General features: G+C 42.0%; 2 protein-coding genes across 2 annotated transcripts in view; one reads left to right on the forward strand and one right to left on the reverse strand.

The window, feature by feature from the left end:
* Window positions 1-2,333: 2,333 nt before the first annotated feature.
* On the forward strand, window positions 2,334-11,759 carry tollip (toll interacting protein). Its single transcript, XM_080026642.1, has 6 exons — window positions 2,334-2,472; window positions 3,364-3,513; window positions 5,027-5,209; window positions 8,585-8,737; window positions 9,542-9,626; window positions 10,128-11,759. Exons 1-6 carry the CDS (start codon window positions 2,440-2,442, stop codon window positions 10,364-10,366), a joined length of 843 nt encoding a protein of 280 aa, XP_079882768.1. The 5' UTR covers window positions 2,334-2,439; the 3' UTR covers window positions 10,367-11,759.
* Window positions 11,760-12,140: 381 nt separating this feature from the next.
* Window positions 12,141-16,117, reverse strand: part of LOC307264420 (uncharacterized protein) — a 44,967-nt gene continuing 40,990 nt past the window's right edge. The window contains exons 47-52 of the mRNA XM_080045831.1: window positions 14,573-16,051; window positions 14,204-14,302; window positions 13,817-13,945; window positions 13,685-13,724; window positions 13,397-13,517; window positions 12,141-12,554 (exon numbers count right to left, since the gene is read on the reverse strand). Of these exons, the coding sequence (XP_079901957.1) occupies window positions 12,353-12,554; window positions 13,397-13,517; window positions 13,685-13,724; window positions 13,817-13,945; window positions 14,204-14,302; window positions 14,573-16,051 (2,070 nt within the window). The 3' untranslated portion in view covers window positions 12,141-12,352. The remainder of the gene's footprint in view (window positions 12,555-13,396; window positions 13,518-13,684; window positions 13,725-13,816; window positions 13,946-14,203; window positions 14,303-14,572; window positions 16,052-16,117) is intronic.

Consider the following 16,117-nt stretch of genomic DNA (forward strand, 5'->3'; position numbering starts at 1 on the left):
GTTGCTCAAATTTATCAGCACCTCAACTGCGTCCTGCTGCTGCTGCCCAGGGGCGGCCTTAACGATCTCGGGGCCCGTTTCAAGACCTAGTGTGGGGCCCCCCACTTTTTTAAAATATTTTCTTTATTTTTATTTTTTTAATAAATAATGCTTGTGCATGCTCCCCGCAAAAAGAAAAAAGACTGTGGAATCCAGTTGGTTCATAGACAGATCATGAGATAATGGACCCCCGGGCACAGGCTCTTAAAGCCCCTCCTCCCCCCTATCCAGTCAGGTACACTGATTTTATGTGAGATTATTACTAATGAAATAGCATACATGTTTTGTATTACAACCATTAAATCTGTGTCTGTATTGCATATTCAAACCTTAATACCATTCAATGAAGAAAAACACTTAGTCGACAAAGTCCGCTGTATATTTAGTCAAACTAAAATCTGCTTATATTTAGTAGACTAAGACTAGACTAAGACTAAAAGATTTTAGATGACTAGAATAGGACTAAGACTAAATGGTGTGATATTCAAAAGACTAAGACTAAATCAGAATTTGCTGCCAAAATTAACACTGCTCCCAGATGAACTGATTAAATTATTAAGCTATTAACTATCTACCAAAACATTGTATTCCTTTTATTGTATGATAATTTACATTTACATAATATGAGGTTGATATCAAACACACAAACAAAAAAAAAATTGGGGGGCCCCCTGGCAGTCGGGACCCTAAGCAACCGCTCATTTCGCTTATGCCTCGGGCCGGCTCTGCTGACCAGTGACCACTATAAGCGGGTGGGTAACTTGGAGGCAGGATGTCCTGCCCACCCAATAATACAATTAGAAGCAATGCATGGTAATGGTATATTCTTTAGTATTAATTAATAGTCTGAATTTTATTGTCTGGACTTCCACCCAAAAAAATAAAATAAAATATATATATTTTTTTTGATTGGGTGGGCACGGCCCACCCTGGCCCCTGGCTACCGCCGGCCCTGCTGTGATTTACTCTTAGTGGCTTTTCATTGATTTAGGAAAATGCTTTGTGAATTACACTTATCTTAAAAAGTTTGGAGTCTAAAAATTTGGAGTGAAACGCAAACGCCCCTTATTTTTGAGAATTACTCCTAAATCAGCACGTTAGGACCTACTCTTAGACTTAAAATGTTTTGTGAATACGGCCCCAGATATCATTGAGGGGTGACCCTCATTTACAATGATGTCGAGAAACAAATGTTGAGAAACAAAAACAACAATACAAACACAATATACAATAGGCCTACAAATACACAACAAGCTGGTAAGGAGAAACATTTTAGACAGAGGTGTAGAGTGACTAGAAATAGAATTAAATTGGTAAGTACAATATATAGGATTTTGATGTTGTCACAAAAAAGATTTCATCCGACAAATTGCTGGGTCATGATGAGTTCACAGATAATTTGTAGGGTAAGCACATTTGGAATTAGATCAACATGTTATTGTTGGGAGCAGTAAAGGAATGTAGGCCAGCCTATTAATGAAAAAGGCCTAATGACAGCAATGAAACAAGGTCCAAGCTTGTTTCTAACACAGATGGAGATGAAGAGGCAAGAGAGAAACACAATATTTTAAATATATATTAAGTAGCCTAGAGCAAAAGTATTTAGTAGGCTACAAACAGAATGGTTAGGCTAAAAGAGATTTTGTGGATGAACACATGCTAATATATTTTGTTGTAAGCTAAATCTAAGTTTCACTGCAGGGAATGCATTACTATGAGATGCATCAAAGGGAATGCTATAATGAAATACTTAAGACTTAAACCTGCAGTGTGTAGAATTTTGGGTTTTATTTCCTAGCAGATTTTGTAGAAAGTAATTATAATATCCATAAGTACATTTAATTTAGTGCATAATAGCTGATTTTCTTTTTAATTATTATTTATTTTTCCCTTAGAAAGGGTCTCATATATTTCCATATTTCTGCATATCTTGGACCAAGGCCTAGTGCCGCCATCTTGAAAGTGTCATAGTTGGAATGTCATCAGGTGCATTGTTTAAAATTTTGAATTGTTCTTGTCCTTGAAGGCCACTGTAGCTTCTGTTATTATTTGAAAGGGTTGGGGTTACCCAGGGAGCGTTGCATTCTAGAACTTTGTAGAACTTTCTTGATGATGTCATATTACACACTGCACCTTTAAGAGAGAATTAAGTTAAAGACTCAACTTTAGTATTTGTTTGATTTTTCCCCCACTGCTTATCCCACGCTCCACATTCCAATCCGGTAGGTGGAGGTAATGCACCGAAAAGCCTACTGACAGCCACCATGAAAAGAAGAAAAGAAGGGAGGGAGAGAAAAAAAACTTCCGGGTCAACTGTAATCCTGGCACAGCTCTGAGGTTCTTAGTGAAACTGCTGTATACCTCTGTGATTAAAGAAGACTCGAGAGTCCGGGAGTCAACATGGCGACAACCGTGAGCACACAGCGGGGACAGGTAGGCAGCGGGCCCCGGTCTCACTCACGCACTCATTCTGAGGGATGGGAGAGACACGGCTAGCCGGAACTAGCTGCTAAGGCTAATCTGACAGTTAACTCACTTAACAACGCACAGTTGACCACAGCGGCCTCCTCTATACAGTCCATGCCTACAACACCGACGATACACACTGTCCTCGGCAACCAAATGTCCAGTATTGTTTAAACGGAGTTGGTGTGTGAGTAATTAGGAGCGGAGTGAAGTGACGCAGAGAGCAGCAGCTGCTGCTTTGACGCACTGACAATTTGACTGTGTCAGTCAGTTATAGTAATATGTGAAAACAGACCGAATACTAACGTTATGACCAGATAGCCTTTATTATGGGACAGTGTCAGGCCTGAATTAAATTCTTGAGATAGTCGTGTTTAAATCTGCTGTGTCATGTTTAAAGTGTAAGAGCTCTACAATGAGCAGCTGCTTGTCACATTAGAAAATGAAGGGTGGCCACTAAGAGGCTTTAAAGGTGGGGTAGGCAATTCTGGAGGATTTTAGTTGACAAATCACTTTTTGTCAAAATCAGTGAATATCTCCTCAGGTCTGCTTCCTTTCCGTATTGTGTGCACAAGCTGCATTGTTTACATTCCTTTTGTTTACATATGCCTACTAGTTGAATCGCTTACCCCGTGATAAAATACCTTAACAATGAACAATTTCACAAGTTGAGTCTTTTTTCCAAGCCAGCTGAAGTAAATAAAAAATGCCGGGCGATATAGAATTTGCTTCGTGGTACACCCATCAGATGTCCACCCTCTGTGTAGTGATTATTCTTATCCTCTTTTTACCACCATCTGACTCGGGTGTGTGCTTTCTGGTGACATTGTGTGTGTTGTATGTGTTGTGTGTGTTCAGGTGTATATAGGGGAGCTTCCCCAGGACTTCCTGCGGATGGCTCCCACCCAGGTGCAGCAGCAGGTGCAGCTGGACGCCCAGGCAGCCAGGCAGCTGCAGTATGGAGGCTCCATGGCCACCGTAGGCCGACTCAGCATCACTGTGGTCCAGGTAAACACACTTCACAGAGCACAGAGGTTGATTGGAGGATTTGCATCAACATGAATGGTATGGGGCGACTGTGGCTCAGGTGGTAGAGCCAATGATCGAAGGGTTGGCGGTTCGATCCTCGCCCTGCCACCTGTGTCATGGTTGTTGTGTCCTTGGGCAAGACACTTGCCTCGTGTGAATGTTGATAGTTAGCCTGCTATCGGTGTATGAATGTGTGTGTGAATGGTAACGTGGAAATGGGAACAGGTCTCCCTTGCAAAAGAGTCTCCGGTCTCAATGGGATTTACCTGTAGAAATAAAGGAAATAAATGATCATACAGTGTGTGAACACAATTGGAATAAAGTTACTTGCTTGTTTTCGAAGAAAAGTGGGGAAAATACATCTTGTATAAACTGAAATTAATTGACATACTGTATATACAAATCAAGCATTTTCACTACAGAGTTTTATGTTGAAGCCAATTTAGCAAGAAGTCATGGAGATGGTTAAATCAGGAATGTTTCCTCTGGCCCTTGAAGTCGGTAGATTTGAACATCATGGAGGAGGAGCTACAGCTTTGTGAAGTTTGTGTTTGAGGAGAAATGAAGAATAAATCTCATTTTCATTTTCCTATTGTCCCTTTAATGATGAGCTGAGAACACCTTTGATGAATGAACTGTTGGTTTAAACTCCTGGAATATATGGGAGCACTGATGATGACAGCATGGAACGGTTGTTTTAGTTTCAATCTTTAAAAGTTTAATGTCCAGATGGTTTATTTCCTCAGTATTACTTTGGTTAATTATTGTTACTGTTTGTTTTCTTTTCTTTTTGTATTAATAATGGTGTCTTGTAACTTAGCCTGTTGTCTTGTAAGCCTGTTGAGAGTAGGCATAATGTCTCTGCATGACACACTAATCAAATTAAATCATCAATCCTCAACAAGTACTTCTTCAATATAGAAGCATATTATGATTGACAGTACCTTCCACCTTTATTTTTACCCTGTGTCATTGTGTGCATGTGAATGTGACATTCAGAACTAAAATAATAATGAAGACTAGCTTAGTAATGTGTAGACCCATCCTTGCACATTTGAAAATCCCCACACTTAACACCAACATAATGTAATGTAACTTTATTTGAACTCGGACAATGTACAAAAGAAACATTAAGCTTGTTTAGAGCAAGGAGAGATGCATTGTACCAGGTTTTAGCAAACTGCTATTTTCCACCTGTAGTCCCTGGGCAGGTAAGAACAATAACAACTACTAAACTAAACAAGACACAATATCTAGACATGGAATTAAACATTTAAAGGATAACAAGATACAATGATATAAAAACATAGGATTAAAAAAAAGTTTACGAAAAGCACTACATTACATATTTTATAAAAAAAATATACCCCTATCCTACTAGCACTAAAAAATTGCACTGAGTACACGGCCGCACCAGCTCATCTTTGACGGCGGTACAACTAGAATGCAACAGTGAAGTGAAGCCAACCTTTTGTTTGTTTTGCTGTGTTAGGCCAAGCTCGCCAAAAACTACGGAATGACCCGGATGGATCCATACTGCCGGGTCAGACTGGGCTACGCCGTCTACGAGACGCCCACCGCTCACAACGGAGCCAAGAATCCTCGCTGGAACAAGGTCATCCAGTGCACTGTGCCTCCCGGGGTGGACTCCTTCTACCTGGAGATCTTTGATGAGGTGAGGAGGAGGAGGAGGTGTATGTAATGGGGGGATGTAGCTCAGTGGGTAGGGGGGTCGACCCACAACTACAGGGTCGGTGGTTCGATCCCCCGTCTCCCCGCCACATGTCCAAGTGTCCCTGGGCAAGACACTGAACCCTAAATTGCTCCCAATATTTTGCTCCCAATATTTTGGGAGCAATTGAAAAGAACCCTAAATTGCTTGTTTGTTGTGCGGTAGCTGCTGCTATCGGTGTATGAATGTGTGCTCCAGTTGTAAGTCACTTTTGATAAAAGCGTCTGCTAAATGAAATGTAATGTAATGTAATGTAATGTAGGGACTTTTGAATGGTCAGAATCAGCTCAACTGCACCTCATGATTAATTAAAGTTGGGGTTTAGCAATTCTGGAGAATGTTTGTTGATGCCTAAATCACTTTTTTTTTTGTCCAAATCAGTGAATATCTCCTCACGATCTGCTCCTTGTCCATACTGTGAGTGCTCTGTGAATGCTACTCTGGGCCCCCTTTGTTTACATTCCCTTTGTTTACATACCAGTTTACAGAGCCTAGACTTTGTATGAACACCAGATTTGTTTTCAGTACGGACAGGAAGCCGATTTTTAAGTGATTATAAGTAGGGCTGTCAAATTAACGCATTCATTTTGATTAATTAATCACAGAAAAATTAACGCAGATTAATCACACTTCTATAATGCCCTTTGACCCGGTGCAAAAGTGGTGCGCAGCTCGGTGAGCTGCACCTGTAGCTTACAGCCCGCACGGGTGAAAGGGAGAGAGAAGCAGAGGAAAGGGCGGGGCCGAGGGCTCTATGGAAAATAAGCATGAAGGTAGGAAGACATCTTACTTTATTCTCCGCAGTGTCTGGGCATTATTGATTTAGTGGTGCAACAATATAGGTTCAAAACAGTAGCCTATCTCTCAATCTTCATCTGTGTGTCTCAATTTTGTTTGCCAGCTGTCTCGTCGCCCGCCGCCCGCCGTGTGTGTGTGTGTGTGTGTGTGTGTGTGTGTGTGTGTGTGTGTGTGTGTGTGTGTGTGTGTGTGTGTGTGTGTGTGTGTGTGTGTGTGTGTGTGTGTGTGTGTGTGTGTGTGTGTGTGTGTGTGTGTGTGTGTGTGTGTGTGTGTGTGTGTGTGTGTGTGTGTGTGTGTGTGTGTGTCAATATTTTTGCCTATGAGTACGACGATGGTGAATGAATCGGCATAGGCATATGTGGCAGTGCAGCGCTGTCTGTTGTGGAGACAGAAGTTACGAGAGACGAAGAGCGAGCGAGAGAGAGAGAGAGAGAAACAAACTGTATCAGGCTATACAGCTGTTTATAAACAGGCATAAAAGTGTCATAAAAGTATGCGATTAATTTAGATTAATTAATCACAGAGCCTGTAATTAATTAGATTATTTTTTTTAATGGCTTGACAGCCCTAAATATAAGTGATTATGTCAACATACAGTTGTGTTCAAAATAGTAGCAGTGTGTTTTAAAAATTTGAGTAAAGATCAAAATCCTTATCATAGCTTTTATTTCCAAACATGCAAATGCATTGGGGACATTACACATTCTATTCCAAATCCAAATATGAAGAAACATTTGTCAAATGTTTCTTCATCTTCATCAAAGTGAAGAAAAAGGAATATTAGACTGTTCAAAAAAATAGCAGTGTCTGCATTTTTCTTTACAACTCAAACATTTACTGTATCAACTGAAAAATGCTTGAAGATTTAGCTTTCCTATGAATCACTGAACTAATATTTAGTTGTATAACATCTGTTTCTGAGCATCTGTGTTGCAGGGAGTCAACCAAATTATGGCACCTGTGAACAGGTGTTTCAGCCCAGGACGATTGGACTACATTCCACAATTCCTCTGCATTTCTTGGTTTGCCTCAAAAACAGCAATTTTGATGTCACCACATAGGTTTTCTATTGGATTAAGGTCCAGGGATTGGGCTGGCCACTCCATAATGTTAATCTTGTTGGTCTGGAACCAAGATCTTGTTCGCTTACTGGTGTGTTTGGGGTCGTGGACTTGTTGTAACACCCATTTCAAGGGCATTTCCTCTTCAGCATAAGGCAACATGACCTCTTCAAGTATTCTAATGTATCCAAACTGATCTATGATCCATGGTATGCGATAAATAGACCCGACACCATAGTATGAGAAACATCCCCATAACATGATGTCTGTGCCACCATGCTTCAATGTCTTCAAAGTGTACTCTGGCTTGAATAGGGGCCGCAGACAGTTTGTCAGACGACCCCCAAACACTGAATTCAAGCCACGGTACACTTTGAAGACAGTGAAGCATGGTGGCCCAAGACCATCAAGATTAACGTTATGGAGTGGCCAGTCCAATCCCTGGACCTTAATCCAATGAAAACCTATGTGGTGACATCAAAAATGCTGTTTTTGAGGCAAAACCAAGAAATGCAGAGGAATTGTGGAATGTAGTCCAATCGTCCTGGGCTGAAACACCTGTTCACAGGTGCCATAAGTTGGTTGACTCCCTGCAACACAGATGCTCAGAAACAGATGTCATACAACTAAATATTAGTTCAGTGATTCATAGGAAAGCTAAAGCTTCAAGCATTTTTCAGTTGATACTGTAAATGTTTGAGTTGTAAAGAAAAATGCAGACTGCTATTTTTTTGAACAGTCTAATATTCCTTTTTCTTCACTTTGATGAAGATGAAGAAACATTTGACAAATGTTTCTTCATATTTGGAGTTGGAATAGAATGTGCAATGTCCCCAATGCATTTGCATGTTTGGAAATAAAAGCTATGATTAGGATTTTGATCTTTACTCACTTTTTTAAACACACTGCTATTGTTTTGAACACAACTGTACATTCTCCAGAATCTCTTACCCCACCTGTTTTAAGTTCACTTTTCTCATTTCTTGCTGCAAGTGACAAGACTGGATATACTAGTTTCAGTTTTTCAAAATATTCTTCCAAATCTATAATTGTCTGAATCCTGTATAGTTAGAATACACCTACACAAACAGTTATAGGACACTTTTTTAGGCTTTTATTTCATTAGTCCATAAAGAGATAATGTCGGGAGAACGGGGTTATAAGTCACACGAGTTGGTTGTCACATTCGTTATATCTCGGCACCAGATATACACTGGATACACATTTCAAGCCAACACCTTAAGCTTCAATTTAATGTAGGAATGACTGTTGAAATAGGTTTCGGTGATGAGCAATTCTCACTAGGGTAAAAAGTGTGCCTACTAACCCCGTTCTCCCCTAAACACATGCACATTTTATACAAGCAGTAAGTCTTTTTTTTTTTTGCCTTTGTGTGTGTCTTCAATGAGCATGTGGCTTGTGGTCTGTTTCCATGCGTTTGTGCTATTGTTCCATCCAGAGAGCGTTCTCCATGGACGACCGGATAGCCTGGACCCATGTGAGCATCCCTGAAGGCCTGAGGGAAGGCAGTGTGGTGGACGAGTGGTTCACCCTGAGCGGCAGGCAGGGCGACGACAAGGAGGGCATGATCAACCTGGTCATGTCTTTTGCTGTGAGTACAATAGACTGAAAGGTTCTGAATGAGGTTTTTCTTCCCTTGGCCCACCTGTCCTGTCCTAATTTTCCTAATCCTAACCCTACATTTTCCCAAGTGTGATGCCACACATGGGAAAATGTAGGGTTAGACAGTGAAACCATGAAACACTCTTTCTGCCTTTTCTCAGGCTAGGATGAACCGATTTCTAAAAATGTTGCATATTTATACTACATAGGATCCCAGAGTTCAATACACATTCATATTCCCACCGGTGAAGTAGGCCTTTAAGGGCTGTGCTAATATAACGTAACAGCAGTATAACGTAATATTTATTTTCACGATATCTGTATCGTGTCGTCAGCTCAAGTATCGATTTGTTTGTGTAAAAAAATTTCAGGTTTTAAACTAGCTGTGACCTTCGTCCTCCACTCGCGCAGTACGGGATAGTTGCCACACATCGCTTGCTTTTGAGTTTGATTTAAAGTTTGCTTTCCTTGATTATCAATATAATGTGATGTATTTAGACCATCCAGATCTTAACACAGCAACTTGTATTTCAGCTCAGATTTGACATTTCCATTGAACTATGTGGAATGTGATATTGTGGAACTGGTCTTCTATTTGCTAATCTTCAAGTTCAGGTGTGACACTTCCCCACGTTCAGTGTGAACAGGAAGTCAAAATACATCATTCCTGAATCAAACACCCAACTTTAAAGCAGGATGTACTGTAAATGTTGTTCTTGATGCAGGCATTTTGTATAGTAATACAGATTCAGTATTAACAATGGACTTAATCGTGTGTGTGTGTTCGTTCCAGTCCTTACCAGCCGGGATGATGACCCAGCCTGTCGTCCTCATGCCATCTGTGTATCAGCAAGGAGTGGGATATGTGCCCATTGCAGGTCAGACACACAAACAGATGCATGCACAAACCTACACATGAGACACACACCTACACGTGGGTGCAACTTTATTCCAATGCACATTAGAAATGTTAAAACGTATTCCTCTTTTAAACTTGAAGACGTGGCTAACAAGTAGTCATCACTGTCAACATTAAACGCACGCACGCACACACACACGCACGCACACGCACACACACACATTTGTTTAACTTTTATTGTATTGGGCTAAATCTTTTTTTCTTTTCATGGTGACGTCTTATCACCAGACCAGGGACAGCAGATGTAAAATTGACTCCTTACTAATTCTGGCAATTTCTTTAGACATTATTTCATGTTTTGTTAGTGTGTATTTTCCCTGCTCAATAAACCTGAAAATACTTCATTATTAATGTCATGGTGATGTCATCAGGTTTGTCACAGCTCAGTTTTTGTAAAGTACAAATGCTTTCCAAAGCTTGTATCTGCTCCATCAGCAGTGTGTGTGTCCTGTGTCTGTAGGTGTGCCTGCCGTGTACAACCAGGGCATGGTTCCAGGTATGGTACCGATGGCGATGCCAGCAGCCATGCCCCCTCCCGGGGTCCAGCCTGAGGCTGTGTGCAGTGAGGAGGACACCAAGGCTCTGCAGGACATGTTCCCCAACCTGGACCAGGAGGTGGTGCGCACTGTGCTGGAGGCACAGCAGGGCAACAAGGACCACGCCATCAACTCACTGCTGCAGATGGCTGAGGAGCTCTAACTGCAACAACACACGCTCACTACCAGCACACACATACACACGCACGCACGTACGCACGCGAGACATCAAAACAGTCTTAAGTCATGGAGAGACTGCACACCCTTTACACACACACACGAACACACACACACACACACACATATAGCTGATAGCTGCTGCCATGTCTGGTAGCCAGAGATCTGTTTCCTCCTCTCCCTGTATTGACTCCCTGTCGGCCTAACGATACTTAAAGCCACATCAACACACAGTGGATTCTTAAAGCATTGAGTCAAGCGTGTTCACCTTTGTGTCAAAACAAAATATTGATTTTGCATTTGTCATGTTTAGTCCATCTTCTGTTTGTGTGTGTGTGGATTACCTATCTATAATAACCTGCAGTGAACGTCCTCTGTTTCATATGTAAAATGTCAAGTGCTTCTCAAAAATCAGATCAATTGCTATGGATGTATTATATTGTATTATTAAATGAAAGAGATTCTATATGGTGACAGGAGAAATGAGAATGAAGAAGTGACCCGAGGGGTGGCTGTCTAGAGGAAATATCCCCACAGAAGGCCACATTCACACTGATGACAACATTTATTTTACAAAGTTTTGGTGTAGCCCATCTACTGTCAGTGAAGGAAGGCTGTAGGTCAGACGTCACTTTAAAAAAATGCCTGTATGTACAGACCATGAAGGTGCAGTGTGAAACGGGCACTTCCCTGATCAGACCAGGATATTGTCTGGTGAGCTTTAGAGACCAAAACACTTCCATCCATTCAATGAACTAAAATATCCACTGCTATTTTGAGAGTTAATTTTTTTGTTGCCCCTTGAACAGTGAGTTGTAATGTGACAGTGAGCAGACTTCCATGAAATGCTATCTGCATGATGGCTGTCTGTAGCAGCTGTCTCCCAATGTCTTTGACCTTCATGACCTTTACTACAGCGCCATAATCGGGTTCAACTTGTACAAAGAGGACAAGCAACGGATGGGTAAACTCATTGGTGTGTCATATTTGGGTCTAATGGGCACAGCAAACAGCTGTACCTGTGTTAACTCTTCTCTTAGCCACATCATTTGTTTTTATATTTATTTGTAGTTTTCCACCATTACGTTTTCCATTGACTCTTGTAGCTTACGATGTCTTCTTGTTGCTAATGTGCCGTGTGGTCAAGCTTTCAATTCAAAGATGTCTTATAGTTGTGACTTCTCACTCATCTCGAAAATCATCACTGTTGAAGATTCTTAAAATGTCAGCCATTTTATTCTGTCATGTGATTCTGCAATTTTCAATCCAGTGCTGCACAGCCCCCAGGCACCTTGGTGATCAAATTTGATTGATTTTATTTTATTTATTAAAATTCCTGGCATGAACTGCAAAGTTGTTAAGCCAGAAAACAAGAACAAGAGTTCCAGGTGTGTAGTTATTTGCATAAAAGGCTGAACCCAACTGAAATACCCTAACCCTAGACTATCCCTGCATTCCAATACCCTAACTTCACGACTATTTAGTATGCCAGAAAAAGATTTAGGATGTCCCAATACATGCACGTCAATGCTGTAAATACATAAATGCCCCCCTAACTTCAATAGCATTTTGGAGTATTCGTCTTTATTCTCAACATTTCTCGACAATGGAAAAAAAAATCTTAATTATCTGATTTTTATTCTCTCTCACGTGGCCCTAAAACTCTTTTGTACTTTAGTATGTAGTGTTGTAAAAAGAAAAAGTATGTGATTTGGAACGCAGGGTATGTAATTAATCAATAAGGATGTCCATACAAGTGATGATATTGCAGAAATATAATTTTATTAAGTTTCATCCAGGTCCAAATGGTAAATTTAAAGACAGTTTTACATCACAGTAGTATTAGGTTGTGACACTGAGAATAAAACATGTTGGCCTATATAAATAATAAGAACTTGAGCAGAATAAGGTCTAAGGTTTAAACTTAAAGTGACTGTTAGGTGTTGGTCTCAGTGTCGGGGTGGGTGATGGTTCAGCGTCTCCTGCGGCGCTGTGTTTTGGGTGTTGTCCCCTCCACACACTGTGTCCTGCTGCAGCTGCATGTCTCCACCACAGTGTAGCTGTGCTGGACCTTACTGCCATCAGCACAGCTCAGCTCCACCTGCCTCTGGCTGGTTCTGGCCTCTTGGCAACACTCACACTGGTGCATCATGGTGTTAGCCGCCGCAGAATAGCTGTATACAGACACACACACACACACACACACAACTCTTTATCTTCTGCTAGGATCACAACAGCCTGGTCTCATCATGTGTTCAGATAACCTATTGCATATAATTCAATGTATCTGAGACTTCTATTTTAAACCATCTCTAGGGATGGGCGATGAAGCCTAAAATATCACAATATTTGATGGAAATTTGCGATAACAATGTTTAAGATGATATAGGGGGAAAGAGAATAACATTGTATTTTTGATTGCAGCTGGTGGGCTGCAGCATGTATTAGTGCAAACTAAATGAAGGGCATTCTCCATCCTTCTTTTCCAATTTCCTATATTGACGACAGACTACCTTTTTCTAAGTGTCTACTCCCACAAGGTGGCAGCAGCAGCAACATTATTATAGTGTACTAACCCAGTAGTGGAACACAGCATACTGTAAGTAAAATAGTTAACACAAAAGTAACCTAAGTTACAGGGTTTTCCAATGAAAGCATGTCCAGCCCGCTACTCTCCTGTGTCTGTCCAAGAAACGCTGTTTTTTTATTTGAAACTGTGTTATTGTGTAATAACTCTTATAATCAAGTCAGTTTATTTTTGAGAGGAGAAGATCTCTGCGGATCTTGACGGATAATGTAAAAAAAGTAACGCCATTGTGACACCAATACTGTCTCCATCTATGGTCTCCATGAGCTCACAGTGCCACGTGAACTGTAGCATTGAGGCAGCCAATGCAGAGAGCCACCTTCCACAACAACTAAAACATTTGACGGAGAACTAAACTTTCAAAAAATCTTAACTAAAAATTTGAAGCTAACTAAATTTAGCTTCAAATTTGGTGATGAATAGACTCACATGGAGGAGCTTCCACAGTGTCCAAAGCAGGACGTCATGTTGACCTCTTGCAGGGTCTTGCAGCCGTTCACCTCGATGACTGCCATCTCACTCTGGACTTCACAAACGCTCCGTGGCTTGCCTGGAAGAAGACACAGCAAATGTTCTAACCATGGTTCCCTACAGGCTCTTAAAAGAAGCACATGGTACACAGCTTTGTCCTCCAAAGACAACTTTACATCCTTATAAATGCATTCAGGCATGCATTTAGGATTTGTTATTTAAAATCCTGTGACTCCACTGACTTACATGATCTGCAGCATCCTTCAGCATCAGTTACCTCTGTGCCCTGGAGGAGGAAGACATGCAGAGTCACACTGTGTGTCAGACAATAGACAGAATATGAGGCAGAGAACAGCTGTAAAGGTTTGATCAACTCACAGGTACACAGTCCAGGGGATTAAAGGGAGCACAAGTTTTTGTTTCCGCAGTGGTAACAAACTGTCCGTTGATCTTCTTACAGGTGTACTTGGTACACTTGTCACTAGGGGAGGAATATGTGTCGTTGACCTGTACCAAGAGCAGAAGCAATGTCAGATATTCAATAAACCACAACTTGGCCATTAATACAACTCTATTTGGGGAGTAGAAATCTAAAGGCTACCAAGAACTAACACTATAAAATGTGATGGTGACATTAATAGGTTTTAATTTTAATTTTTCATTATCAAACTTTTTAAAAGAAATTAGATTTAAATATCTTGCTACAGTTAACATTCCTCTTCTCATATTCTTGTCTAGTAAAATGCTCACAGCTTCAGCACTGACCTCAATGTATTGTGTTGTGTTGTCAGGAGCGATAAAGACACAGCTCTTCGGAACACACTTCCCACAGCATGTGTGCATTGAAGTTTCATACTCTTGACCCTGGTGACAGAGAGAGAGAGAGAGAGAGAGAGAGAGAGAGAGAGAGAGAGAGAGGAAGCGAGAAGGGGATGAAGAGAGTATATACACGTAATGGAACGTTCTGAAAGCTGAATCATGCTACTAAGACTTCCTGGTCAGTGGTCATACACTATTTTTAATGCCAATGCATAAAAAACGAGTGTGAATGTACCCATGAATCCAGGTCCGGTATCGTGTGTTGGAGAAGAAAATGTGTGTGTGATTGTTGGTATGTGATGTGAAGGAGCTTACCTCAGGGCAAGTTGTTTCGCAGACCATAGGTTTGCAGCTAATGATGTGCAGCTTAGTTTTGGGATCCACATTGGGGCCACAGGTACACTGCTGGCAGGGCCCTGGTTTAGGGATCTGATAGTATGGTGTTGTTCCTGATGGTTGCCCTGCTCCAACTGTTGTTGCTGTTGTTTGCCCTGCTCCGGATGGTGCTCCTGTTGTTGTTGTTGTTTGTCCTGCTCCAGATGGTGCTCCTGTTGCTGGTGCTCCAACTGTTGTTGTTGTTGTTTGTCCAGCTCCAGATGGTGCTCCTGTTGCTGGTGCTCCAACTGTTGTTGTTGTTGTTTGTCCAGCTCCGGATGGTGCTCCTGTTGTTGTTGTTGTTTGTCCTGCTCCAGATGGTGCTCCTGTTGCTGGTGCTCCAACTGTTGTTGTTGTTGTTGTTGTTTGTCCAGCTCCAGATGGTGCTCCTGTTGCTGGTGCTCCAACTGTTGTTGTTGTTGTTTGTCCAGCTCCAGATGGTGCTCCTGTTGCTGGTGCTCCAACTGTTGTTGCTGATGTTTGTCCAGCTCCAGATGGTGCTCCTGTTGCTGGTGCTCCAACTGTTGTTGTTGTTGTTTGTCCAGCTCCAGATGGTGCTCCTGTTGCTGGTGCTCCAACTGTTGTTGCTGATGTTTGTCCAGCTCCAGATGGTGCTCCTGTTGCTGGTGCTCCAACTGTTGTTGCTGATGTTTGCCCTGCTCCAGATGGTGCTCCTGTTGCTGGTGCTCCAACTGTTGTTGCTGATGTTTGACCTGCTCCGGATGGGCCTCCTGCTGTTGTTGTTTGTCCAGCTCCAGATGGGGCTCCTGTTGCTGGTGCTCCAACTGTTGTTGTTGTTGTTTGTCCAGCTCCAGATGGTGCTCCTGTTGCTGGTGCTCCAACTGTTGTTGCTGATGTTTGTCCAGCTCCAGATGGTGCTCCTGTTGCTGGTGCTCCAACTGTTGTTGCTGATGTTTGTCCAGCTCCAGATGGTGCTCCTGTTGCTGGTGCTCCAACTGTTGTTGTTGTTGTTTGTCCAGCTCCAGATGGTGCTCCTGTTGCTGGTGGTTGCCCTGCTCCAACTGTTGTTGCTGATGTTTGCCCTGCTCCGGATGGGCCTCCTGCTGTTGTGGATTGCCCTGCTCCAGATGGTGCTCCTGCTGTTGTTGTTGTTTGTCCTGCTCCAGATGGTGCTCCTGTTGCTGGTGCTCCAACTGTTGTTGTTGTTGTTTGTCCAGCTCCAGATGGTGCTCCTGTTGCTGGTGGTTGCCCTGCTCCAACTGTTGTTGCTGATGTTTGCCCTGCTCCGGATGGGCCTCCTGCTGTTGTTGTTTGTCCAGCTCCAGATGGGGCTCCTGTTGTTGTTGTTTGTCCAGCTCCAGATGGGGCTCCTGTTGTTGTTGTTGATGGTGCTGGTGTTGACGGGGCTTCAAGTGGTGGTTCTAATGGTGTTTCTAGGTCGGGAATCCTCTCACCAGGCTATAAAATATATAAAAAATTTGATCAGTGCCTTACTTTCAAACAGGTTTATTAAAGATATAAGAA

This window comes from Ammodytes marinus (assembly GCF_949987685.1).
Source record: "Ammodytes marinus genome assembly, chromosome: 1".
NCBI classification, from domain to species: Eukaryota; Metazoa; Chordata; class Actinopteri; order Uranoscopiformes; family Ammodytidae; genus Ammodytes; species Ammodytes marinus.